We start from the raw sequence: 27,610 nt of genomic DNA, 5'->3' as shown, positions 1-27,610 counted from the left end.
ATAAATATCTAACTCGCCAGCCCTGGTTATACTGTAACATTTACCACAAAGTAATAAATGATCCAATATATTTATGACTATAGAAAACTAACCAGCTGCTCAATACGCAATCTAATTAACCACTGGGACAATATCACACACCCCGGACTGAGTATAGAAAATCCATAACCAGTATATTAACTGCACCCTTCAATCAATTCCTTGAAGACTGGTCAGACTGCTAAACGCAAGTCAAGGTTACACAATTACCATCGACAATCAGCGAATACTTTCAGGAGCAGCCAATAAAATTCCAGTGATCCAAAGGTTCCAAATTAATTAAATCCAAGAGTTTTGGAGAACAAAACGCTACAATTCTCACTGTGTAGGAGCGTTATTGATCGCTATGACTATTGTCAATGACTTTATGTCTTATTTTCATCCTCGTAGTCTTGTATTATGCTGCAATGTAATGCCAAGATCCTGAAGAGGCTTCCTGTATACGGTACTGACAGTCCCAAAATATTACAATATCATACACCAAATTTTAATTACATTCATTTTCTTGTCTGCCATTGTCTTTGAAGGATGTCACTTTTTCTACTACTCGCTGACTCGGCACAATGCAGTAGTCTTGTGCTACTTACAGTATCAGAATTAATCACCTAGTATTTCCTCCTTTTCTTTTTGCATACGTTTACCCAACACATTCTTAGCCTGAATTTTTTTTTCCACCATTAGGCAACATTAATCTGACCATGTGCTGCTTTCGGGCTGCAGAAAACAGGTCCATGGTCTGATGTTGTGTCTTGTGCTACTTACAGTATCAGAATGAATCACCTAGTATTTCTAACGTTTCTTTTTGCATATGTTTCCCCAACACATTCTTAGCCTGAATTTTTTTTTCCACCATTAGGCAATATGAACCTGAGCATGTGCTGCTCTCGGGCCGCAGAAAACAGGTCCATGGTCTGATGTTGTGTCTTGTGCTACTTACAGTATCAGAATTAATCACCTAGTATTTCCTCCTTTTCTTTTTGCATACATTTCCCCAACACATTCTTAGCCTGAATTTTTTTTTCCACTATTAGGCAACATAAACCTGACCATGTGCTGCTTTCGGGCCGCAGAAAACAGACCCATGGTCTGATGTTGTGTCTTGTGCTACTTACAGTGTCAAAATTAATCACCTAGTATTTCTCCCTTTTCTTTTTGCATATGTTTCCCCAACACTTTTTTAGCCTATAATTTTTTTTCCACTATTAGGACAACATAAACAAAAAGGAACAACAGAGGACGGCACCTCGGGTGATATCGTTTGGTGGTCCGATAAGGGTGTAGGGGAGAGATCAGGGGTGCTCACCTGATGGATTCTTGAAATCGAGCTTGTAAGATATAAATACTCATTCAGGACTCAATCTGGACTCCTTTGTAGTCAAATGGATTTGCGTCACGATTGGACATCAAAAGGTTTTTTAATTGATATTTGATTTTTATTAATTTGTAGTATGTAGATCACGAAATACTAAAACTGTTCGTTATTTTGGCTAAAACTATTGTATTTGAATTTTTGGGTAGTGTACGGATTAGAGCCCCACGATAGCCCTGTTTTTCTTTCCTATTATGTTTTCCACTATTAGGCAACATAGACCTGGCCATGTGCTGCTCTCGGCCTGCAGAAAACAGGTCCATTGGGGTAATGTTTGCTGTCCTTCTGCCATCAGCGTGTGAGGTCCATTCACCCCCCAATGACAGTAGAAGAGACTTCCCAAGCCAAGAACTCGGGCAGGAATAGGACTGGAAACCACATCCATATTCATGAGCCTATAGAAATACATGGGACCATGTGCTGACCATAACTAAGCCCACAAGGCGAAACGCATAGGTCCGTTGTTCTGGTATATCATCTGTTATTCTGCCATGAATTTTCAACCTCAGTAAAGAATATGTGATTACTCACCTGCACTTTCTGGAGACTTTATACATTTGTTAATGTGAACTTAACATATAAAAATGAGCCTTTTTTGAGAAAAAGGAGATAGGACGACCAGGGTCGGCTCCAGGATTCAGTAGGCCACTGCACGACAGAACCTCAGTGGGCTCCCGTGGCAGCGTTAAAAATTTGGAAACTAAAACAGTCTCCTGCTCCCTAAAATATTTCCTAATTTATCATACCAAAAAGCCCCCTCATGGTTATTTTATATGCAGCCCCCCTCACCCTTTATCACTTATGTGGGCCCTCCAGTAGCCCTGGGCCCTGGCACTTGCCCAGATATGCCCAGTTCTGGTGCCAGCCAGTTAAGTTAAGTTTCCAAGTATTGGTGGAGGCAGAGATTATTTCTTGAGAATCACGATGTAAAAGATAAGGGGGAGGAGAGAAGCAGCAGAGGCACAACATGAAGCTACTGGCCCCACCATGCAAAATTTGTATCAGAGCCCCAATGATAATGTATCACTTACAGTTCTTGTCTCCTCATGTGGGGAAGAGACAAAAGATGGTCTGGCCATACTTTGGTATGCCCCTCAAGATGCACCCCTATCTCCCAGGACATGTGATTAGGCCTGAGAGATTAGAACATAGATGTATGGATGGAAGAGGTTGGGGGCAACTTTGTATGTCATTGTTAGAATTTTTGAAAAGTTGTAACATGTACTTGCCTCCTTGGTCCCACTTCACGGGCTATCGGAAGATGCGCTCATACAGTTTCGGCCATGCCCACCCATCACCATATTGGTAAATACAAATCTGGAACAGAGGATGGGTGGGTGTGGTAGAAGCTGTCTGAGCGCAGCTTCCGTGCACCTGTAAACAATCACGGAGAGACCATGGGGTGGGACACTGAGAGAAAACGAGGAGGTAAGTGCAATTTTTTTTAGTAGCCCCTTCCCCCTCCAGGCCACATCACAGTTTTTTTTATATCTCGTGGACAACCCTTTAAACTAGGCAGTGGAAGTTGAGAATAAATTTGACATCTACATGTTTCTGAGTAAAGGTACAAAGAGAAGTCAAGAGATCTCATACCTTTGCTTATGTCTTCAAATTCCAGCCACAGTTGTCTCTGAACTTGCCGGTTGGGATACCAGATGGAACAGGTTTCCTCAAATCCATACACCGCCTCCTGAATGTAATGGTTCCCAAACTGTTCCAGTAGTGGCATGAATTCTAGTCGGGAGGTAGCTCCATCAAGAGCATGAAGGGCATGAGTAAAAGCTGAGAAGCGATAAAAGGTTAAAAGAAACATAATAAAGCATGATGAAAGGTAGAGTGTATTAAAGTACAATAAAATGGATGAAAAGTGGTTAAAAGTGGCTCTGTTTTACTGGACTTCTGTAACATATTATTAGAAGCGATTTACTAGTAGCCATAAACATCATTGTGAGTGTCTGGCATTTGGAAATCCAGTACAGTCAATAACACACTGCTATACTTAGAAGACGTGTAATCCCAGAGTAACCGCTGCGTCCTAGTTAGACCTTTTAAATGTCTGCGCACTATGCGGATAGATCTGTCACCAGGGAGATCTTACATTGGTTGTCTGATTTCAAAATAATTCTCACCCTTCAAATGTATATATCGAGTACCCCTTTATTAGGCAGGTACACACTGAACATTGTGGAATTCCTGCTTTCATTTGAGTTTGGAATGGAGGGAAACCTAAAGGACCAGGGGGGTAACCACAGTGCGTGCCCTATAGCAGCCATAACAGCTGCTATGGGGCCCACAGTGTAAGGGGGGCCCTGGTATCTTGGGTATTGGGTGCGTATAAGCTGTATGTGAATGTGTATATACTGTATGTCTGCAAATGTTGATGTGTATATGCTATATGTGTTGGTTTGTGTGATGTGTTCATACTATATGTGTATATGCTACATGGGTGTATAAGGTAGTGTATGTATTGTATATAAGCTGTATGTATGTATATATACTGTGTATATTATGTATGTATGTTTATGCTGTATCTGTGCATATGGTGTGTATATGCTGTATGTATAGAAGTATGTAAATGTGTGTATATAAGTATATCAATCTATGTATATGCTATATGTGTGGGTTTGTGTGATGTGTTCATACTGTATGTGTGCGTATATGCTTCATGGGTGTTTAAGGTAGAGTATGTATTGTATACAAGCTGTATGTATGTATATATACTGTGTATATACTGTATGTATGTTTATGCTGCATGTGTGTATATGCTGTATGTATGTATATATGGTGGATATATACTGTATGCATGTTTATGCTGTATGTATGTTTGTGCTGTATGTATATAAGTATATAAATGTGTGTCATTGTAGTCCCATGTGTGAGTGTAAAATATGTATATTTTTTTAAGGGAGAAGGGGGCCCCATTCAGAAGTTAGTCTCACCTAGTTAAGCCCTTGTAAGAGACAATTGAGATTTCCATGCTGGACTACAGATACTGTACAGAACATTTCAGTTTTTCTGCCAGTCCTTAGTGATGCTGATAAGATTGTTTGGGTGGAATTTGTATTACTTGCTCTGAACATTTGCACTATGTAAAGATGATACGACTGACCTTTTCTACCAACATTTTGACACTTTGAAAAAACGCAAACAAGAAATGGTTTGACATCAACTAAAATTTTACTGTCTAATCTGATGTGTAAGTTATTTCTGGAGCAGAATCCAATAAATAGGAGATAGAAATGTGATGTGTAATCTGCGCGGCTGAAGATCAGATGTACGCAATAAACGGCAGATAAAAACCAGAGCAGATAAATGTGTTAAGATGAAATTCTGATCTCCTTTCGAAGATTGTCTGTATTTTCCGGGAAACGTGCAGATTTATCTATCATTTCTTTTACACAAATTTTGAGAATTAATTAGCTAGACATATCTTGATTTCAATCCATATCACAACTACTAGATAGCCTGATATAGGAATATAGGGGACAACGCCCAACAGAGTATCACAAAATCATGTTTAATTAAAAGCTGACCATCTCGTCTCACATACCTCAGAATATACAGGGTGAGCCAAAAATCACAGAGCACCCTTGTATTCAGCCTCAGTACAAAGTCTGTGCCAGGCCCCCGACTATAGTGCATGGCTTATAGTACCATTCTTATCATATGGGAAAGTGACACCTTGTGGGCCCCCTTTGCATCTTGGGCCCGGTTGTGACCGCACTCTCGGTACCCTCACAAGCTAAACCCCTGCTTTTATTTCAGAATTGAAAAGGAATATGGATAAATTAATATAATAATAGCCCAGCTAGTAATGGATGATGGTGGGCTATCTTTTAGGGCATGTTCAGAACATGATTGCCGCAATATCTTATCAAGTGCAAGATTTTCCAATGGGGATATTGTCATGTAACGTATTAAAGAAGACCAAAACCTCAAAATCAGTTGCCATAGTCAGATTTGCAATATCTGTTGTGTAGAGACGAGCAGACTTGAACTTAAGGTTCAGCGTCTTCCGTTTGACAGATCTGGAGAAGCCGCCAAGATTATCAGGCAGATTATGCTTCTAGGTGGACACCTGATGGAAAAAACTGGCCAATCAAAGCCATGACTAGTTGCTAAGGGTGTAAAACTCCCTGCGCTGCAGCCCTTTAAGCAACATTTCAGGGTTAGTTGGAGGTGCCAAACGGAAGACGGCCAAACCTATATTTTGGGTCCGCTCATCTCTAGTCTTTTTTCCATAGATTTCTCCATAGATTTTTATGCAGGTTCAAAATAATTGGATTCAGCTCATTTACTAAGGGACAGCGGACCGCGATCCTGTCGGGTTTTCCTGAAAAATATTTCCTTTTTGCGCCAAATTTCCCCGGGTTTTTGGCGCACACGATCGGATTGTGGCGCTTCAGGGGGTGTGCCGTCGGACAACCCAACTGATTCAGACAAACCGCGGAATTTAAAAACCAAATTGTGTCGCAAGATCAAGCACTTACATGTACCAGGAAGAAGAAGGGGAACCAGCGGATCTCAGCGGGGAAGCAACACATGAAAGAAATTGGATGCATGACCTTAGTGAATTGTGGCAGACCCGAATCCTCGTAGGACAACGCACCACGGGATCGTGACAGGACCGGGTAAGTAAATCTGCCCCTATGTGTTATGTTAAGGAGACCTGGAAATGTTTTGATGGGGCAAGTTTTGCCAGTAATGATCTTAGTGCTGAGAGTTCCACCAATACTCATGGGGCAAATGTTTTTGCCTTTAATCCATTCTCCTTTATAAACTCTGATCCCCTCTATACTTTCCACTTGTAGCACCACTTGCACAAATAAGGGACAGAACCCTCAGCTAATAGCTATCGCCCCTGGATTTAGCTCCCTGACATCCACTTCTGAGGTGTCACTATGAACAATCAAAACTTTTTGAAACCGATACTTGTATGCCCTTCAAATAAAATCGGTCATCTTGTTTTTGCTGGATAATTGCCTTTCAAAAAAATAGTAATATTTAAATATATTTTAAATGTATCCACCAAAAAAAGGTAACACACAAAATCCTTTCAAGAACTGACATTTCTTCCTATTTATTTTGGTACAAACAACTCGTTACGGCAGCTACAAAAGTCGCTACTGTGGGAAAATAGAGATAACGTGTTTTTGCCCTGGATAAATATGTTACAATTGATCAGCTTTTTTCTTGGTGATATTTTTCCTTTCCTGCATCCAAGAACACAAGGTCAATTTTAATGAGTGGGATTATTGCATCAAATAACTCACATCCTCATCAAGAAGCCTTAGCGGGCCGGGGTACATGACACACGCGCGGCTGGGCCGGACCAATTAGTCGCTTTGACATTTTCACTCACTGATTGTGGTTTTAGGATAACTCTATAATGAATGTATTATTTTTATACCTTCTCAGATAATATTCAGATTGGTCAAGGTATCATGAACTTGCTTGGTAGTTAAAGCTTTGGCAGGGGCGGGTCAGCTGCGGTCAAAGCAGAGGTATCATTAAAACCTGAGCCAGCGCTCTGTTCTTATGGACTTATTGACAATGTCTCAGAAGAGTGCAGAGTAAGCACCACCTTACGATCCGAATTGTAAATGACCCCGCTGTTGGCTGTTAATGCATTACATACTATGTCTCAAGAAGACCTGAGGGGGCAATCTTTATGTGATGGGCTTGAGGGTTGAGTCTGAATGTGGGCAAAGTTTCCTGATCGAAGAAGATTGATGGTTGAACAAACATTGAACAATTGTTAGGGGATCAATTGCTTCTGTAATGTCCAAGTTGACCACCATGATAGTTGTACATGGGCATAGACACCAGACAAAGGGTCCATCAAACTTTTTAGGAAGCTTCTTTAATGCAAATCTTGATTCTGCAATTATAACTATTACTGGAAATCTAAACCATGGCCATCAGAGATGGGCGGACTTGCTGTAGCTAGGGACTTTCATTTGCCAATCCAGTGTTAGAGTAGTTCAATCATTTGGCAGAGAGTAATTAATTAAATAAGTGCATCGGCTGATAACATGATAACAAAGATGTTGTTTACGCCAGGTGGGGCGTCCGATCCCAAACATGGACAAGGCTCGCTCATCTCTAGTGGACATCTATTTTTCCGGGTTATGACATTGTGCACTCTTGTCACCTGATCCATATTTCTCTTGTTTATCTTATTATCCAGGTGTTGAATGACTTATTGGCATTATCTGAGATATTGGGGGTAATTTATAACTGGATTTCCTGGGCTTCTTTGGCATAAAAAAGTTGTAAAGTAGTCACATTAAGGTAGGCTGAGACTTTTCAATGTTAGACAAAGGACTAGTTACACCTCTTCTTTGATCTGGTGTAGAACTATTGCCAGATTTATGACTTGCAAAACGTCTCCTAAAAGTTTCATATTGACTCCAGTCCCTGCTGGTCTATGTGCTGGGACTTTTTACACATTTTGAGACTAAAAAAAAAAATTCCCAGATAGGAAATGGACCATAAGAACATTTATTAAAGGGTCAAAGCCACTTTAAAGAATCTGATGGGCAGCGGAGCTCCAAAAATAGACATAGAACTGTCCCAAGGATCTGGTCTAATGATAAATCACCACCATTGTTAGTATTCAACCATCTGCTCACCCAACCCATGAAATGTATCATATTTTTTATTATGTTTGATATATAAGATTAAAATTAGATCAAAAAGTCAAAGAAACCAATCAGTTTTCTAGACTAGATGACTATTATGAAGATGATCATATAGAGACTATGATGAAGATGATTATAAAGACTACGATGAAGGCTTTACCTTGAGACACAGTTGGCTGGTTGAGCCGCACATGGTACATTACAGATCGTACGGTCCAGTGCTGGACTAAGGGGTATCCGGTTACTTCACTGAAGTTGACCATGCCTGTAAGGAAGAAAAAAATAACAATTTTTAAACATTTTTACAATGTATAACAAAAATTTTTAACAGAAAAATCTGAACTTAATTCAGTTACCCTGCCATGCATTTTTAATAAAATAGAGAATTGATAATTAGTGAGTGGAATCTCTGCAGCTATAATTATCATCACCCGTTATGGATGACAATGGAAGTGTGCCGGTGCCTGGATCAAGGAAATAAGCAAATAAATCAGGAACCTTGACATGAAGACTGGGATAATACACAGTATCAAATAACAGGAGATGAAACAATGTTTAATTTAGAAATTGCAAGTCATTGTACATAAAAGTGACTGCAGCACAATTAACTGTCTGAAATCCGGAGACGTGATGGATGAAGACTTGGATAATATTTATATATCTGCTCGGTTTTCATAGACCTTAGGCTACATTCACACGACGACGTGTACGGCACCGTACCACTCGCGTACAGGGCTGTGCGTCCATTGTCTTCTATGGGGGATGTATATACGTTGGCCGTTTATACGTCCCTCATACGACCATGTGAATATAGCCTTAATCAGCGTGTAAGGACTGATAGATTGACAGAGCAAAGAATAAAAAGTGTTCAAGGGAAGAAGAAGAATTCTATGAAGTGCCCTCATCATTGGAAACTTATACTTTAAGATCCATACACTGTACACCTATAAGATCCAGGTATTGTACACCTAAAAAATTTGTCTCAACTGGGACATATACGTCTCAATTGGTACAAATATGTCTCAACTGGGACAAATACATTTCAACTGGTACAAATATGTCTCCACTGGGACAAATATGTCTCAATTGGTACAAATATGTCTCAACTGGGACAAATACATTTCAACTTGTACAAATATGTCTCCACTGGGACAAATATGTCTCAATTGGTACAAATATGTCTCAACTGGGACAAATACATTTCAACTGGTACAAATATGTCTCAACTGGGACAAATACGTCTCAACTGGTACAAATATGTCTCAACTGGGACAAATACATCTCAACTGGTACAAAAATGTCTCAACTGGGACAAATATGTCTCAACTGGGAAAAATACATCTCAACTGGGACAAATACATCTCAACTGGGACAAATATGTCTGAACTGGGACAAATATGTCTGCACAAATATGCATTAAAAAGTAATAAAAGAAACCAGACAATGTGGTGATAACTCGCCCCATTTTTTAAAAGCTTTTGGAAATTACAAAACGTGGTTGTTTTCCTTTTTAAAAAACAGCACCTCCCCTGCCCATAGGCTTTGGCCGGTACTGCAGCTCATCTCCATTCAAATGAATACACATCAGGGCTCATGGAAACCATAAATTATGGAAATTGATACTAAAAACAGAATTCTAATGTTGAAATATTTGTCAATGGGCACTTGAAGATCATTAATTTGCCTGAATTCCCATCCCATCTGCTCTGAGGTTTTCCTGAAAAATCCTGAATTGCTCTACTGTTGATGTGCAGCTAAAACTCATGATCTACTATAAATGTTATTAAATGGCAGCGGTGATATAGCTCCAGGCAATGTCAGGCCCTGGAGCTGTGGGGCCCCCTTTTCCACACATCTTCTGGGGTCCTCTAGTGCTGATCTTTTGCTGCCCCCCCCCCTGTAATCCTGGCCAGTATCCTCCTGAGACACCAGTGTGGTCATCCTGCTGCAAGGGACACCTCTCTGTCTCTCCCCTATACACTTACCTTCTATCCTGCTCTGAGCTGCTGCTTTTGCAGAATATTTGTAAACAGAAGCTCCTGAACTATAAACAGAGGCTGCATGTAGTGTAAACACTGGCTGAGCATAATATGCAGGTTTTACACTGCTTTTCAGAAGAGCTCAGTGCTTGCTTCTTAGCCTACGCCACCTTTGGGCAAGAGTGTTTTTGCGCCTAAATTGAAAAGTCGCTAATGATAAATCATTAGTAGGTACAGCAAAACATCAGGATTGATAGGATGAATGAGAAAGACATGGTTATTTCTGATGTGCTGCTAGTTTGTTGTTTAGGAGCAAGATTGGCGCAAAATTACTGCAATAATATGAATAGTGGATAAAACAACAAATAAACAAGTGATACATCTGGTCCCATATCTGTACCAGCCTCTCTGCATTTATACTCACTTCTCTACTGTACAGTATTTTTTGGACTATAAACTGCACCGGATTAAAAGGCGCACCATCAATAAATGCCTGCTAAAACGTCTAGGTTCATATATAAGGCACACCGGATTATAAGGCGCACCTGATTATAAGGATGAATGACCAGCAGGTGGCAGACCTGTGCACAGCTCATATATAAGGCGCACTGGACTATAAGGCGCACCTTTGATTTTTTGTGCGCCTTATAGTCCGAAAAATACGGTAACCTAATCCTGGGCAAAACTGATGACAAATTATACTTGATTTATAGCACGGACCCTACAAAGAGACATAAGATTTATCTCTCCGCGATATATAGTGTCTGACACAAAGACCAGTAAGAGACGATTGTTAACTTTATGATAATCATTGTGAGGATAAATGCAAAGAACTGTGAAATTACCCCCTCGGAGCAGAAATAAGATTAGGAATTCCAATCCATTAATTTAGGTCTTAATTGATCAAAATCATCAAATGAGCCACTCTGCAAAGTTGTGATATCACATAATCCATCTGAAAACCGGTACGTGTCAAACAGCGCTAGATTTATGCTTAGCACAGTACATAATCCGATTTCAGTAATTCTGTCCCAGAACACATCAATACAATATTATTTTGTGGTTGAAACAATGTATTGTGTAGAGGTAGGGGGATGAGTATAATAATAACCTCCTGGAGAAAGACCCTTCATTCATCTCCACCCCCCACAAACATAATTGATACATAATTCAGATTAGGAATTGCAGCTGTGATTATACATAGGGAAGCGAAGAATAGAATTGTAACATGTATCATTGTCACTTAAAGGGGTATTCTGGGCCAGAACATTTACTGCCCTATTAATTAGATAGGAACATTAATAGGTGATTGTGGTGGTGCTGAGGGTACACCTTAGACTCGGCAACAGATGAATACATGTACAGGTGGTCCCCTACTTAAGAACACCCGACTTACAGACGACCCCTAGTTACAAATGGACCTCTGGATGTTGGTAATTTACTGTACTTTATCCTTAGGCTACAATAATCAGCCATAACAGTTATCACAGGCGTCTGTAATGAAGATTTATTGTTAATCCTGGTTCTTATGACAATCCAACATTTTAAAAATCCAATTGTCACAGAGACCAAAAAAATTTGTCTGGAGCTACAATGATAAAATATACAGTTCCAACTTAAATACAAATTCAACTTAAGAACAAACCTACAGAACCTATTGGGGGTCATTTACTAAGGGCCCGATTCACGTTTTCCCGACGTGTTACCCGAATATTTCCGATTTGCGCTGATTTTCCCCGGGATTTTGGCGCACGCGATCGGATTGTGGCGCATCGGCGCTGGCGTGCACGCGGCGGAAATCGTGGGGCGTGGCCGAACGAAAACCCGACGGATTCGGAAAAACCGCCGCATTTAAAAAAAAAAATTTGTCGCTCGGCACGCGCTTACCTTCACTCAGCCCTCCTCAGTGTATACCAGTGCGTTCCGATGCTCTTCAGCGAAGCAGCGCCACCTGGTGGACGTCGGAGTAACTACCTTAATAAATCCCGGCCGGACCCGAATCCAGCGCAGAGAACGCGCCGCTGGATCGCGAATGGGCCGGGTAAGTAAATCTGCCCCATTGTGTAGGTTACCCGGGGACTGCCTGTACATACATCTACTATACTTCATAAAAATATTCAGTATACATTATCCTGAGTATCTTATACATTCATATAATAATACTATATGCACATGTGCCTGAGGCTACTTCTGTTGTCTACACTATAAATGGAACCGACTACTTGTGTCTCCGCCGTAAATTAACTGAGCGGTGAGGATTTTGGTGGGGGTGTCTAATTCTCCACGTAATATTGACCAATTCTACTGAAGGAAATTCATTTCATTCAGAAAATGAAGAGACCAAAAGGTTTTCCTCTGTTTAAAGTGGACCTTAAGACTTACTTTTCTTAATGGAAATCTACCATCAAAATCAAGTATGATAAATCAGGGACACTTACTCATAGATACAGACATTGTGGCTGTAGTAATCTTCTTATATTTGGAATCCATAGCCTACTTCCTGCTAAAATCAACATTTTGCTAATGAGACTACTGGGGTCATTACCAGAACCCCTGCATGTTGTAGCTTCACAGGCTGTTATACTGCCCCCTCTCTTTCCACTCTGCACCCCCTCTCACCTGATGTAATCTCATACAGTGGGAGGGGGATGTGCTCCCACATAGTGTTACAACCCGTGAAGCTACAGGAAGGGGGAACAGAAGGAAGGAGGCCACAGACAACTAATTACAATTAGAAGAAGATTACTACAGTCACTGTGCCTGGTTCTAGGAGTAACTGCCCCTGGATTATCGTGTTTAATTTTGAATTTGAATTTTTTGAATTGATCAGTATTCTTAAAAGAAATCTACCACCAGGATGAAGGATTGGAAACCAAGCAGACTTACATGCAAGTGTGTCCCGCATCTGGCAGGATCCACTCTACTTTTAACTTTTTATGCCTTTGTTTTTACAAAAAAAAAGGCTTTAAACATTATGCAAATTACCCTGAGGGGCTCTGGGCTCCATAGCTGTTAATTGAACCCAGAGCCTCTCAGGCTAATTTGCATAATTTTTAAAGCCTATTTTTGTAAAAACAAGGGGATAAGAAGCTAAAAGAAGAGCAAATCCTGCAAAAAGGGGTGCAGCATGTAAGTGTACTTGGTTTACAATCCTTCATCCTGGTTGTAGATTTCCTTTACGGAAAGGTTGATCAATTTCTAAAGCTGATAATTCTTTTGCTTGTGCTACTCAGTCTTATTCACGTGAATGGGGCCGAGCTGAAATACTAAGTAGAGCCACTGTATTATGTATGGTGGGATGTCTTGTAGGAAGTGAAGAGACTAACAGCAGAACTCATCCATCAGTATTTTATTTCTGCTGGACAATCCCTTTAATGATTTATTACTTAGAAGTGGATCTTGATGGTTCTCGATCACAGTGGGATATGGTCCGGTTTGGCACGGAGCATGGCATCTACTATGTACAAGGCACAGTCAGCAAACCTTGCAGAGCCAAAACATTCTTACTATCCTTTTATCGTATTAATAGAAGGTCAACCTCATCTGTTTAAGTCATGTTACCAATTTACATAAAAGTCAGATAATGTATGTGTGCATAAGGTTACAACCAGAGCCAAAGAGAAGAATGCAGACAGCTCCGGCAATAGGTGAGCGCAGAGTAATGACAGATCCCGGTTATCTATGAAAGCTGCTAATTAGACAGGGTTATACAATATCGGAGCGCTGGCTACGCAGCATATGTTAGAGTGGGATAAGAAGGTGTCTAAGAAAAGCGTAATGCTTCGATAATGTCACCGTGCTGATTAGTAATGACTTCAACTGGAATGCGGCTGCCTGTGAAATTCTGAGAATGAACATTTTGGCTTTAACTGTTTGCACCCAAACGCTCCGCGGTCACTTTAATATTATGGTGGGAATTACAGGATAAAATAATGGATGCTGGAAATCCTATGCTTTAAAGTGGTGTTCCAGGTTAGAAAAAACATATAACTAAGGATGAGTCACCAATATCAGATTGGAGGGGGGTCCATTGGCCAGAACCCCGTATGGATCAGCTGTTAAGTCTCATGCACATGACTGTAAATGGCAACCGTGAGCTGGGGCAGGGCCCCATAGCAGACTTGAGAATGGGGCCCCCTTCACCCTTAAAAAAGATATACATATATGTATACAAAGGTGATTACAATCACACACATTTCTATACTTATATACATATAGCATATACATACATACAGTATAAATACACCATATATACATACACACATACAGCATAAAAACACATACAAACTGCACCATACACAACTATGCAACAGACATACAGCATATACATATCACATATAGAGGGTCATACTGTGTACCCATAGGCGATATATATTTTTATGCTTTTGATTGTTTTAAAATTAATAAACTCTATTTAGCACAATGAATCAGTGCTTACGAAGTGGGTCATTTTCAGCAACAAGCTATTAGCTTTACCTCATACTAACAATAAATTCAAGTACATACTGGCAAATGTGCAAATACGTTTTTCCAAGATCCCAGAAAATCCCAGTGGATCGTCAATGGTCGTAGTCTCTACATACCTGCATGTCTTCCTAAGAAGAACTCTCCTGACCGTAGCCACAAGAAGCTAAACCTACACTGTACTGATGAAATGCTAAGACAATGAAACAGTGCTGTCTACAGCTGGGAATCTGATCCTTCTGGAATAGATATGCTGGTTCGGCTTCAATCCTGCATCATGTTATTAGGCTACCTGAAAGTCATGCTTGATGTTAAGGGGGCTGCATTACAAGGAAGCAAAAGAGGCAACTTTTCCTCATCCCATCTCGGGATGAGGATTGGAGAATCAATGGCTGCAAGGCAGTCTAAATTGGCAAAGTCTCTGTAAGGGGAGCTCTTTTTTGCTGACACTATACGGTGGGTACAGAAAGTATTCAGACCCCTTTAAATTTTTCGCTATTTGTTTCATTGCAGCCAATTAGTAAGATCAAAAAAGTTCTTTTTTGCTCATTAATATTAACTCTGTTTACATCTTGACATATAAAACAGAAATGTAGATATTTCTGCTAATTTATTTATCAAGAAAAGTCACATGATCATAAGTATTCAGACCCTTTGCTGTCAAACTCATGTTTAACTCACATGCTGTCCATTTCCTTCTGATCATTCTTGTGATGGTTTTACTCCTTCATCGGAGTCCAGCTGTGTTTAATTAAACTGATTGGACTTGATTAGGAAAGGCACACACCTGTCTATATAAGACTTTACAGCTCACTGTGCATGTCAGAGCACATGAGAATCATAAGGTCTAAGGAACTGCCCAAATAGCTCATATACACATTTGTGGCAATGCACAGATCTGGTCAAGGTTACATAACAATTTCTGCAGCACTCAAGGTTCCTAAGAGCACAGTGTCCTCCATTATCCTTAAATTGAAGAAGCTTGAGACAACCGCAACTCTTCCTTGGCCTGGATGTCTAGCCAAACTTAGCAATTGTTGAAGAAGAGCCTTGTTGAAAGAGGTAAAGAAGAACCCCAAGATCACTGTGGCTGAGCTCTAGAGATGCAGTATGGAGATGGGAAAAAGTTCCACAAAGTCACCTATCACTGCAGCCTCCAATAGTCGAGGGTTTATGCATGATTGTACCAACGGAAACCTCTTCTCAGTGCAAGACATATGAAAGCTGCATACAGTGTGCACAACACATGAAGGACTCCCAGACTATGAGAAATAAGATTCTCTGGTCTAATAAGATAAAGCTTAAACTTTGGTGATAATACTAAGTGGTATGTGTGCAGAAAACCAGGTGCTGCTCATCACCTGTCAAATACAATCCCAAGAGTGAAACGTGGTCATGGCAGCATCATGCTATGGGGGCAGGGACAGGACCACTGGTTGCAAATGAAAGGAAGATGAATGTGGCCAAGTACAGAAATTTTCTGGATGGAAACCTCTGGATCTCAGACTGGGCCAAAGTTTCCCCTTCCAACAAGACAAAACCGCTAAGCACACAGCTAAAATAACAAAGCAGAGGCTTCAGAATAACTCTGTTCACTTCCACCAACGTTCACCATCCAACCTGAGGGAAGTAGAGAGGATCTGCAAGGAAGAGGCAGAGGATTCCCAAATCCAGGGGTGAAAAGCACTATTCCCAAGAAGACTCCCGGTTTTACAAGCTCCAAAGCTGATTCTACTCAATACTGAGCAAAGGCGCTGAATACTTATCACCATGTGATTTTTCATTTTTTTCTTGTTTAGTAAATTAGCAAAAATATCTACATTTCTGTTTTTCCTTTCAAGATGGGGGCAGAGTGCACATTAATAAGCAATTGTTTTCAATGAAACAAAGAGTGAAAATGTAAAGGGATCTGAATACTTTCTATACCCACTGTAAGTACAGGCAGTCCCCAGGTTACATACAAGATAGGGTCTGTAGGTTTGTTCTTAAGTTTAATTTGTATGTAAGTCGGAACTGTATATTTTATCATTGTAATCCCAGACAGAACTTTTTTGCTCTCTGTGACAATTGGATTTTAAAAATGTTGGATTGTCATAAGAATCAGGATTAACAATAAAGCTTCTTTACAGACACCTGTGATAACTGTTATAGCTGTTTATTGTAGCCTAGGACTAAAGTACAATAAATTCCCAATATCCAGAGGTCCGTTTGTAACTAGGGGTCGTATGTAAGTCGAGTGTTCTTAAGTAGGGGACCGCCTGTATATACAGTATTGATGGTTTTTGGAGAGTGGGCAAGAAAGTTAATTATATAAAATCCTAAATAGACACCTTACAGGGGTTTGCCAGGGTATAGATAGTGATGACTTATATCAGATTGGTCCAACTAATGACTGCCATCAGTGTTGCTGTTCCGTCAATCTCTATAAGACTGACAGTCCCCCCATTGACTATGCGGCACATCTCACCTAGCACATCAAAACCAAAGATGTGGGTTTCACCTGCCATTATTATTTCTCTCCACTTACAAATATGTCAAGTCTAGATTTCCTTTTTTGCATGACTCCAAACAAGTTGGTGTCATCTGCCTCCTAGTTCTAAGAACATGTAATGTCTTTATCACCCAACTGTCTCAATGTATTACTACCTAGGGGTAAGACTTCATCGATGTCTACTGGATGTGTTATCTGATATTATCACCTTTTAATGGCTTATCAGACTTTCCGCACACAAATAACATTAATGGGTGCTAGAGCCATGTGATAACACATTAAGGGGTGATAATATAGCTTTAACACAACCTATAAACAACGTTCTGCCTTGTGTCAGCTAATAATGCCAAAATAAGCATAAAAATACACTTCTCCCCAGTAATCTCATACATCCTGGTGACAACCTGACAGTCACTGCACCTACAAATCTATTAAATATCTCTTCATCTAGTCTTCTGCAGAATATTATGAAGTCAGAGTGAAGGGAAAAGGAAATCAATGGCTTTACCGACCTGTCAGGAAATCAGGGTCAGGAACCGGCTCTGATATCTCTTCGTGACATTGGGTTTCGGAGGGTATGGTGGACACAATGAGACCATCCGGTAGCTGATGCTCCAGTCCACGGGCAAAATTATTCTGCCTGCAATACAACATGAATATAACTTTATTATTTGCTACTATGGTTTACCAAAAGTGCAGACCATGTTCCCATGACACAGATTTGATATAAATAAATTGGCAATTTATATAGCACACACAGATTACGCAGCGCTGCACAGTTTGCCAAATCAGTCCCTGTCCCCAATGGGGCTCACAATCTAAACAACCTACCAGAAAATGTAGAATGGTCAATAGATTTAGTACTGAAATTACTGAATTTTTTCTTCCAGAGGATAGCTGAAAGTAAATATTTGTATTGAAAATGCAAAAATCCTCTAGAAAAAAAAATTGAACTTTTTCGAACCAGAAAAAAAATTCCATACAATGTAGTGACATGGAGGCACATGTATCAAACTTTTTATTGTGTTTGTGCTAATTGGCTACTTTTTTTGCACCCAAGACAGTTTCCAAGTGCGCCATTGTCTAGTTTTCGCAACTAGAGTTATCATAAATTTGGGAACAAATCAGTGACTGCCCCGACCAGGCGTTAGAAATTAGCCTAGAGCTGATTGCGATTTTTGGAGGCCTTTGCACCTTTTGTTTTAAACTACTAAGATACATCTGACCAGCAGAAAAGCAGAGAAAAGTCCCAAAAACAGATGGACAAAACCAGACATAAGATACATGTGCTTCCCAACAGGTGTAGCTGTTCTTACATTTTTTTATGGGAGAGAAAGAATAAGGGAGAGAACTTGCCAGCCTAGTTCTCAGATCCAAGGTTGTTAAGACCCCGTAAACCTACATGGTTCTTTACCCTCATATCCAGAAATAACAGTCGCCTAGCTAAACTCCTAAGATGCTATGGACTGTCGAAGGATACGTTTTTTAACAGGCGGTGCTTGTTGTTTACTTCTTAGGGCAACACTTACTGGTAGTGCAAGTGGACCTGGGAGCAGGGTTGGCTTATTCTAAATATCAATCTCCGACCATTGAAGAAACGTTATCAATCTCTGACCCCCGAAGAAACAGTATCAATCTCTGATGCTAGAAGAAACGGCATCAATTTTTGACCCTTGAAAAAATGGCATCAATCTCTGACCTTTGAAGAAATGGCATCAATTTCTGACCCTTGAAGAAACAGCATCAATCTATGACCCTTGAATAAATAGGATCAATCTCTGACCCTTCAAGAAACGGCATCAATCTATGACCCTTTCACAACCTTTTGGCTAACCGAATACAATCTTGGGCTTTCATAAAACAAAACATAATAAAAGCTCCTCTAGATTTGTCAAAAGTAATTCATTTATAGCCTTCGTCAAGTTATCTAGAATTGATCTGTAGTAGTAGTACCTTACATTGTCGTCTCAAAGGCTGAACATCTGGTCTGTATCATGGTTGGTCTTCTCAAAGTAGTGTTGTTTTGGAGTAGTTTCATTATATTGATTTAAGGGAAATCCAGACAGAAGATACCATGAAGAATTCATAATCTCCTGGATGATAAACCTTTTTTCGAATTATTGGCAACTACCAAATTTACCAAAATTCTGAAGTGAAATTCTATCTCACATATTCTTGCGATAACATTTAGTTTTATGACCAACCATAAGGTGCATAATGTTAAAGTACCATAAAAAAACGCCCACAATATTCACCTAAATGATCCCTTTAGCAGCTGGCCTGGTGATATTTCTTTGCTCTCATTGTTGTAACCATAAAAGAGCTCCCCAAAAAGCGTCTGGTTCATTGGCACCTCTGGACTCTCTCCACAGTGAGCTCCTCCGGGACAGGATTCTGTTACCAGATGACATGACAACCCATCTGGACCTAGTTTATAGTCTTCAATACAGCTGGAAGAAAACCACAAAATTGGTGAAGTCAGTATTAGTTTCTACTCGATGAACTCGAGACTTCATCAGTTCTTGTCGTCAGCAGATCTGTCTCGTCTTAGTTTCATTAGGATTAGTGACCTGCAATGGAGGAAAGCAACTCTATAATTGCTGGGTGCCTTCCACGAGACAGCACAGGAACACTGACCTGACCTTAATGCCAATTAAGGCAGAAAATAGTCAAATAAAATCCATACACTAAATAAAAGTAAAGTTGACATTCACATATAATAAGGTGCAGTAAAAGCGGTGGAGGCGACCATTTGTTGGCTAATGAGGACGTAGTCTTTTGCTTTTATTACCCCTTCATATTTCTATTATGAAATTGATCTTTTCGGTAACTTTTTCAAATGATGATCTCCTTCAAATTACCAACTTACATAACCCATTAAAAACTCGCTTCTCATTGATTCTTTCGGAGGTGAATGAGGTCAATGTGCTGTGTACCACAGACCTGAAAATCAATTGCATCATCTACTGAAAGGTGAACTCCAGGTACTGAACTTCATGAATAGTTCATCACTTTTACAGACACAAGATATACCTTGCTACAGAAAAATCAGAGGATGGTACTAAATAAAGAGTTTTCCTATGTAGTTCTACATTAAAAATAAATCCTAATACCAAGATATGTAGGTCATGATAATTAGTTAAGTAAAAATGTACAAGTTAATAAACCCAACTTATCATAGTGGTTTTATGAGTTGTTCATGTATTAAATTGCTATTAAACTATGTCTCATCATTAATGTCGATCGATAGGCCTCCAGTACTTAGCTCAGCTGCTGAAAAACAGTGACTGAAAGAGAAAGCAGACAGCTCCATTCCAGATTTAGTGGTCAGACAAGGTTACTATAGAGAGTACCCTTAAACTGAAATTGCAGTGAATGGAGCTACCTTTAAAGGGGTTTGAAGGGGTAAATGGAAACATTTCTGGTGGTGGAGGTGGGGGGTTACAAGGAAAAGCACCCCCCATCCTAATGCTTTGTTCTGTTGGTATAATATTTATAGACTTGGAATGGGTGAAACAGCCTCAGGAGTCGAATGCAGTCACATGTCTGTGTAACCATGAAAGCCTCATCGAGCCTAACCATTTCAAGTGTAGATGGAAACAGAAATGAAGGGAATGGTCGGCGTGCCATTGAGTGCTGTGGGTGGATGAGTAAGGATTCTTTGTTTGTCTGACGTCTCTCATGGTCTTCAGCTATTGGCCATAAAGTAAGCTATTTTTGCTTTTCAAAACAACATCAAGACTGGGCAGTATAGAGGGTGCAGCTGCACCCTGGTCCTTGGAACTGTGGAGGTCCATTCGGCTAATATTCTCCAAAATTAATTCCAAAGCCCCCTACCCAAATGCTCTCTCCCACTAGTATGGTCCAATTTCTAGACTTGGAAGTGGTGAAACCATTCAATGGCCTCAGCAGTCGAATGCATGTGCGACCATGGAAGCCTCATTGAACCTCTCCATTTCAGGTGTAGACAGGACCAGAAAAGGAGGGAATAGCAGCTGTGTTGGTGAGTTCTGGGGGTGGGCGAGTAAGCATTTTTTTTAGTCTGACAACTCCTCGGGTCTTCAGCCATTTTCCATAAGATAAGAATTTTTTACCTATATACCTGCCCTGACTGGGCAGTATATAGGGTGCAGTAGCACCCCATCCCCGGGAACTGAGGAGGTCCATTTGGATAATATTCTCTAAATAAAATCTACAAATGATAAATTATAAATAGGAGCGTAGTGTGGGACACAATTTACATTGGGGAAGAGCATCTTCAAGTTAACCCTCTCCATTCAAGCTGTTCCTTAAATTATCCAGTGTATCATGGATATATGTAAAGAAATAATTGTTTTAAGATTTGCATATTTAGCTCCTGGTTATATTACAGTAAAAAATAAATACATGATGCGCAGTCATCTGAGACATAGTATATGCAAAGAAGAATTTTCATCAGCGGAAATGCTTTTGGTTTACTAGACAATTAGAGATGCCACTCAACAGATAATTTTGCTGTGATAGAGAAACACAGAGGATTTGGCGCAGCAGAAATTATTAAAGGTTACTGATATTAATAGCATTACCCAATTATCTAATTTCAGTAATTATGTTACATTGATACTTGCTGTGTACACAATGGTCGTATTTACCACAACTAGAGCGGAGGACAAACAAAGCAACAAGCCATTGTCTGAACTACAGAGGAAAAGCCACAGTATAAGAATTGCGTATAATAATAACAATGATATCTGTGCTTTATTTTCTTCATGTTTTTACAGTAATTTTGAATTTGCATTTCAGTTACAGATAGAATTAAGTTTCTCTAATTTAGAAAAATCACTTAAAAAACCCACAAATAAAATGTATTTATAATGATTATGGTGTTCTGTTTAGGATCCTCTTAACTAGGGTTCAGAGTAGCTATAAAAGGTTCTGGAGGACTCAGTTTTTATGTGACCATTGATTTCAGTGTGCACTATGATGTAATGCTTCATTTCTCCTGTGGGGGCGCTGCATGATTGAACACCTAACACCTCCTTAACAGTTTGACAGAGTGAAGTTGTTGGTGCTATAAGCTTAATATACATTTCTGCATTTTCTAATAGTGTCCATACATAATACCAAGGTCAGCCAGACTATGTGTGTGTATCAGCGTGTGTTCACTCCTACCGGATATAGGATGGTTTCCGCCTCCTGAATTTTGATATGCCCAATCATTTAATTATTCTGGAAGACAAGCCACCATAGGTGTCTAGAATTTAAAAAAAAATCCCCTCTCCCACTGAAAACACATGCAAGCTCTGCTAAGCCAAGGTTGATGTGTAAAGACAAGACCAGATGAATCTCTATTGCCCCTGGTTATGTTATGATAACTCCAAAAAGAACTGGATTCACTAAGAGTCACCAATATGGGGCCTGACCACAGTACATACCCTACTGACCTGTAATGGGGCTTTTTGGAATTGTCATGATATCTGGCCTTTTAGATGTGAAAAATAATATCTGCCTAAATCTATAATGCAGACTCTGAATGAAAACCTTTGATGAAGAAACAGTTTAACCAAAACCTACAAAACATGGAAGTATAGAGATTGTGGTTGGAATACATTGTTGATGGGCAGGGGGTATAACATTGGTGGGTGCTGTTGCTCCAGGCCTTCTAAGAAATCTATTCCCCATATGGAGACACCATTACTATAAATGATACATAGTGGTTAGCGGACCTGGTGCATTGGGGCCTACCGGCTCAAGTTAAACCTCTGTTGAAGGGTTTACACGATGCAATATTATTGACTTGATAAGAATCTTACCCACAAACCATAAGGATGTTATACATCTCTGGGTCATCTGGAAAGGGGACTTCTTTTTGAAGGCACAGTTGTTCACAGCCTCCATTGAAGCCATCCGAGCAGTCAACTCCGACCTGCCGATTGTAGCAGCCAGACGTGTCTTTCATAGGGCTAAGTCCTGGCGGGCACTGTGGAGACAAAAGATTAATGCACCAGACCTTCATTGTCATCACCACCATTTTCTTATTGTCCTTGAATCTGATTTATCCTGCATATAATGTTCTACATCCATTTATTCCACAGCTTTTTGATTCCTTTCTGCATCTCGAGAGCACATTATGAGAAATGAAGTGTTTATTATTTATTTCCGTGTTGCTCTGCCAAATATAAAACATTTTAATCAAGTGTCTGACAATTGATCCGCCCGCTGGAGAAGTTCACATCTTATCCCTTCATTCTTAAGAGTTCAGTTTACGGAATACAAACCGCTTTTTAGTAGAGACTGAGGAAAATGAGGTTGCTAAGCAATAGGCGAGACTGATCAGAACTTCAAAAACAAGTTTGGCTACTTGTAATCTAAAATACACGGCACATCCTGGGGTAAACACAATGAGACTGAGCGGAGGAGGAAAAGGAAGAAAATCCAAAAACAAAACATAAAATGAGTGTCGTTGCTCGGTATATGGATGGTAAGTCCTTGACTGGGCCATAAAGAAGATATCAAATGTGATTTACCTCAATGGAGAAGGTTCTGGAGCCTTAAAAACCTCAATTTGTCTAATGTAATTCTGGGGGCATAAACTTTTATTGGTAGGTCGATGATAGGTGATTGAGGGGGTGCTCAGTGATATATGTGTTTGTATGATTTGGCAAAGGATTTCTTAGTAAAAGGGAAAGTAAATGCTAACAGGTCTTGAAGATCCCACCCACATACAGTAATTGATAATGAAAGTTGATAATGAAAGTCATGATTAACCCATCTATGAATAGTGCCCTATAAATCAACCATTTGAAACCATTTTTTTGTTTCATCAAGTTTTACTTCTTTCAAATATATACATGTATTTACATCAATTCATTTTCATTTTCTTAAATCTTCTTATATATTACAACATTTTTTCGGCTAGTGTACGTACGTCCTAGTGAGTGTGCTATCACATGAATTTTAGAGATATAAAGAAATTCACCTCATTTGGCGTTCTAGTAGTTTTTTTCTTCGCAACACTCACATGTTTGGAGGCCCCAGGGCTGAGACTGCCTTGTCTCTGACTGTTGGACAGAGTGGTATCGTCCACCTGCTGTGACGTTTCGAGGGACACGCCCCCGAAATAATGTTGTAATATATAAGAAGATTTAAGAAAATGAAAATGAATTGATGTAAATACATGTATATATTTGAAAGAAGTAAAACTTGATGAAACAAAAAAATGGTTTCAAATGGTTGATTTATAGGGCACTATTCATAGATGAGTTTATTTGGTGGACCAGGAGATCCCCGAAGCCCTAGACCTAAGATTCACTAAAATACCTCTGTATCTTATTATCAAATACGTCTGTCCAGTCATGATTAACCCCAAACACAGTGAATGACAGTGAGAGTCCTAATTACCCCACCCACATACAGTGATTGACAGTGAGAGTCCTAATTACCCCACCCACACACAGTGATTGACAGTGAGAGTCCTAATTACCCCGCCCACACACAGTGATTGATAATGAGAATCCTGATTACCCCACCCACACACAGCGATTGAATGTGAGAATCCTGATTACCCCGCCCACACACAGTGATTGATAGCGAGAGTCCTGATTACCCCACCCACACACAGTGATTGAATGTGAGAATCCTGATTACCCCGCCCACACACAGTGATTGATAGCGAGAGTCCTGATTACCCCGCCCACACACAGTGATTGATAGCAAGAGTCCTGATTACCCCTCCCACACACAGTAATTGACCGTGAGAGTCCTGATTACCCCGGCTACACACACAGTGATTGACAGTGAGAGTCCCAATTACATTGCCCACACACAGAGATTGACAGTGAAAGTCCCTATCCACAAACAGTGATTGATAGTGAGAGTCCTGATTACCCCGCCCACACACAATGATTGACAGTGAAAGTCCCGTCCACACAGTGATTGTTAATAAGAATCCTGATTACTCTGCCCACAAAAAATTATTGAAAGTGAGAGTCTTGATTGCTCCACCCATTGCAATCAATGATGACATAGCTTTCATTTTAAAATGCATCAAAGCTGTACTGTCAGGTTGCTGTGGGTAGCAATTTTTTTTACAAAGTTTCACTAATTTAGGAAGTATTTAGAATAAAAAAACTAAGGTACCTCTGGCATTGGGCTGGTGCCTACTCAGGAGAAAAAGCTGTGCGGTACAGCTGAACTTTCAGTATCATCTTCTATAATTGATATTGGGCAACTGAGCAGAAAGTAGCACAATGCTTTCACAGACTCTTATCACATATCATGCTGTACACACGTTATATCGCTGCATACATAATGTATAGGCTCCAGCTACACTATATCTCTCTTCAGGGTAAACCAACCATTAAATGGCCATTTAGTAACATCTAATGACCAGTGAACACAATTTGCTGATGTTTTCACAGAACGGCATTAACGCTGATACATTCACACCCAACCATCGCAGCAAATTATTATTTTATTTCTGTCCTGTTGATCGCTACTTATTACTCAATGCAGTCACACAAATATACATGAATCTGGCGCCCCCTGCACTACTCTGGCAGAATGCAACCATTTTTTTGTTGCACCTTTAAAGGAAATCAACCACCAGGATGAAGGATTGTAAACCAAGCACACTGACATACTGGTGTGTGCCTCTTCTGGCAGGATTTGCTCTGTTTTTAGCTTCCTATTCCCTTGTTTAAATATTATGCAAATGAGCCTGAGGGGCATCTGTGGAACCCGCAGCCCCTCAGGTTTATTTGCATAATTTTAAAAGCCTATTTTTTATTTTTGACAGAAACCCGAGTATAAGAAGATAAAACACAAGCAGATCCTGCCAGAGGGGGCACACATCAGTATGTTAGTGTGCTTGGTTTACCATCCTTCATCCTGGTGGTAGATGGCCTGTAACATACTGGGTGCAGTATAATTCTGTCGGATTCTGCATGATAAATGAAGCAACAAAATACTGGTGCAGGAGCTTTACTAAATGTGGACCTGTACGTAGAAAATGTTGGATGACATTCCTCCCCTGTTTGCTAATAAGCTCTTATCAATTTGGTGTTTGTTTTCTTAAACTCCTCCCATTCTTTTCAAAAGATACAGGTCCAGTTTTGTGTCGGACTTTGCACTTTCTTTTCAGTGTAAACTGCTTGTACATGTAATTATAAAGTGTCCGTAACACATATGTTTCGCGGAAGCACTTTACCCAAAGCAACAGAAAATTTTGCACTGAGATGGGCGTTCCAGTGCACAGTCGGACCTTGCAACATAAAACCCACTAGTACGTAGCAAAGTGCCAACATGACAATTTAAGCAGTAACTTATTGATCCCTGCTGTATCACAGGTTTTATTCGTATTGGTGTCCTGAGTTCACCAATACAATAGAAAGATGGAGAAATTTGGATTGTAGCTTCCCTCCAGGGTCCCCTGAAAAGGAAGAATCAAGGGACGCAGAACAAATGACAATCCATCTCTATCCACATCTTCTCGCTCCTCCTGTAGACCTGGCAGCTAAGGATGACGCTTTAAAATAGCACTGAGCATGGCACGTCCTGGGCTGTATTGGGTCACAGGACAAAGCCTTGAGTCATATCTGGCAAACTCTGTGTTTGGGTGAAGGCCTGGGTGCCCACAGAAAGAGCTCTGAGTGCCACCTCTGGCTCCCGTGCCATAGGTTCGCCACCACTGTACTAGTGTGTGCTCCCTCTAAAAGAATCGGCTCTTCTCTTAACTTCGTATGTCCTATTTAAAAAAGAAAAGAAATAATGCAAATGAGGCTGAGGGGCACCGGGCTTCATAGGTCTTAATGGAGCCCCTGATGCTTATTTGCATTATTTTTAAAGCCTTTTCTTTATTAACAACAAAGGAATAGGAAGCTTAGAAAAGAGTCAGAGGGGGCACACATCAGTATGTTAGTGTGCTTGTTTTACAATGCTTCAACCTGGTGGTAGATGTCCTTAAAAGGCGCAGCAAAAAAAAAATCTGGTGCACTCTGTTGGAGCAGTGCAGGGGGCGCCAGATTCATGCAAAACCTGCAACACAATTCCGGAATCTGGTGCCCCTTCCCACTACACTAGCAAACTGCACCTTGTACAGTACAGACTGCACTGTTTTTTAAAATGTGGCCCATGACCTCCAGAATATGTGAATTAAGGGTGCTTGGTAGTAGTCTAAAAACCTACGAACCATTTTATAGAAATGAATAAGCTAAGAATTCAGAGAATTGTACCAGAAAGCTCGAAAATGAGGCCACTACACGTTTTAAGCATACATTATCCATTTCTGGTGACATTATGACTGTGTAACAATGAAGTACAACTCTAATTCTCCTCCTGCCATTCTCCTCCCGATGCAGACTATTACCTGCAAGCTATTTCCTTATTGTTTAGCACAGTTAACCTTTGCGTGCCGATAATGGCGGCAGTAAAGCGCCGTGCTGTAAATAGGGACACATTGTCCACTTTGTATTCAGCCCTTCTGTGATCCTTATTATGTTAAATTGTTAGCCGGGGCGAGGTGGGGGGTTCACTTCACGTGACACCTCGTGTACAATGCCCATAGATTGATATGTCCCAGAAAAAGCTGAATACGTGTTTCATAGCGCGGGACGTGTGAATGTCGCTTTTCTTTCTTTTATTTGGC

At 40.2% G+C, this 27,610-nt stretch overlaps 1 protein-coding gene across 3 annotated transcripts in view; it reads right to left on the bottom strand.

Annotated features, from left to right (window-relative positions):
* ASTN1 (astrotactin 1) overlaps positions 1-27,610 on the bottom strand; it is a 352,438-nt gene that overhangs the window by 42,229 nt on the left and 282,599 nt on the right. For all 3 annotated transcript variants that reach the window (XM_072128438.1, XM_072128437.1, XM_072128436.1), the window contains 5 exons: positions 22,779-22,945; positions 19,242-19,436; positions 17,499-17,626; positions 8,213-8,317; positions 3,002-3,190 (listed from right to left, as the gene is read on the bottom strand). In XM_072128438.1, the coding sequence (XP_071984539.1) occupies positions 3,002-3,190; positions 8,213-8,317; positions 17,499-17,626; positions 19,242-19,436; positions 22,779-22,945 (784 nt within the window). The remainder of the gene's footprint in view (positions 1-3,001; positions 3,191-8,212; positions 8,318-17,498; positions 17,627-19,241; positions 19,437-22,778; positions 22,946-27,610) is intronic.

The sequence above is a fragment of the Engystomops pustulosus genome, chromosome 10 (genome assembly GCF_040894005.1).
Source record: "Engystomops pustulosus chromosome 10, aEngPut4.maternal, whole genome shotgun sequence".
In the NCBI taxonomy this organism is placed as follows: domain Eukaryota; kingdom Metazoa; phylum Chordata; class Amphibia; order Anura; family Leptodactylidae; genus Engystomops; species Engystomops pustulosus.
Note: the sequence above shows the minus strand (reverse complement) of the source record. Positions and strands in the feature narration are given on the sequence as shown.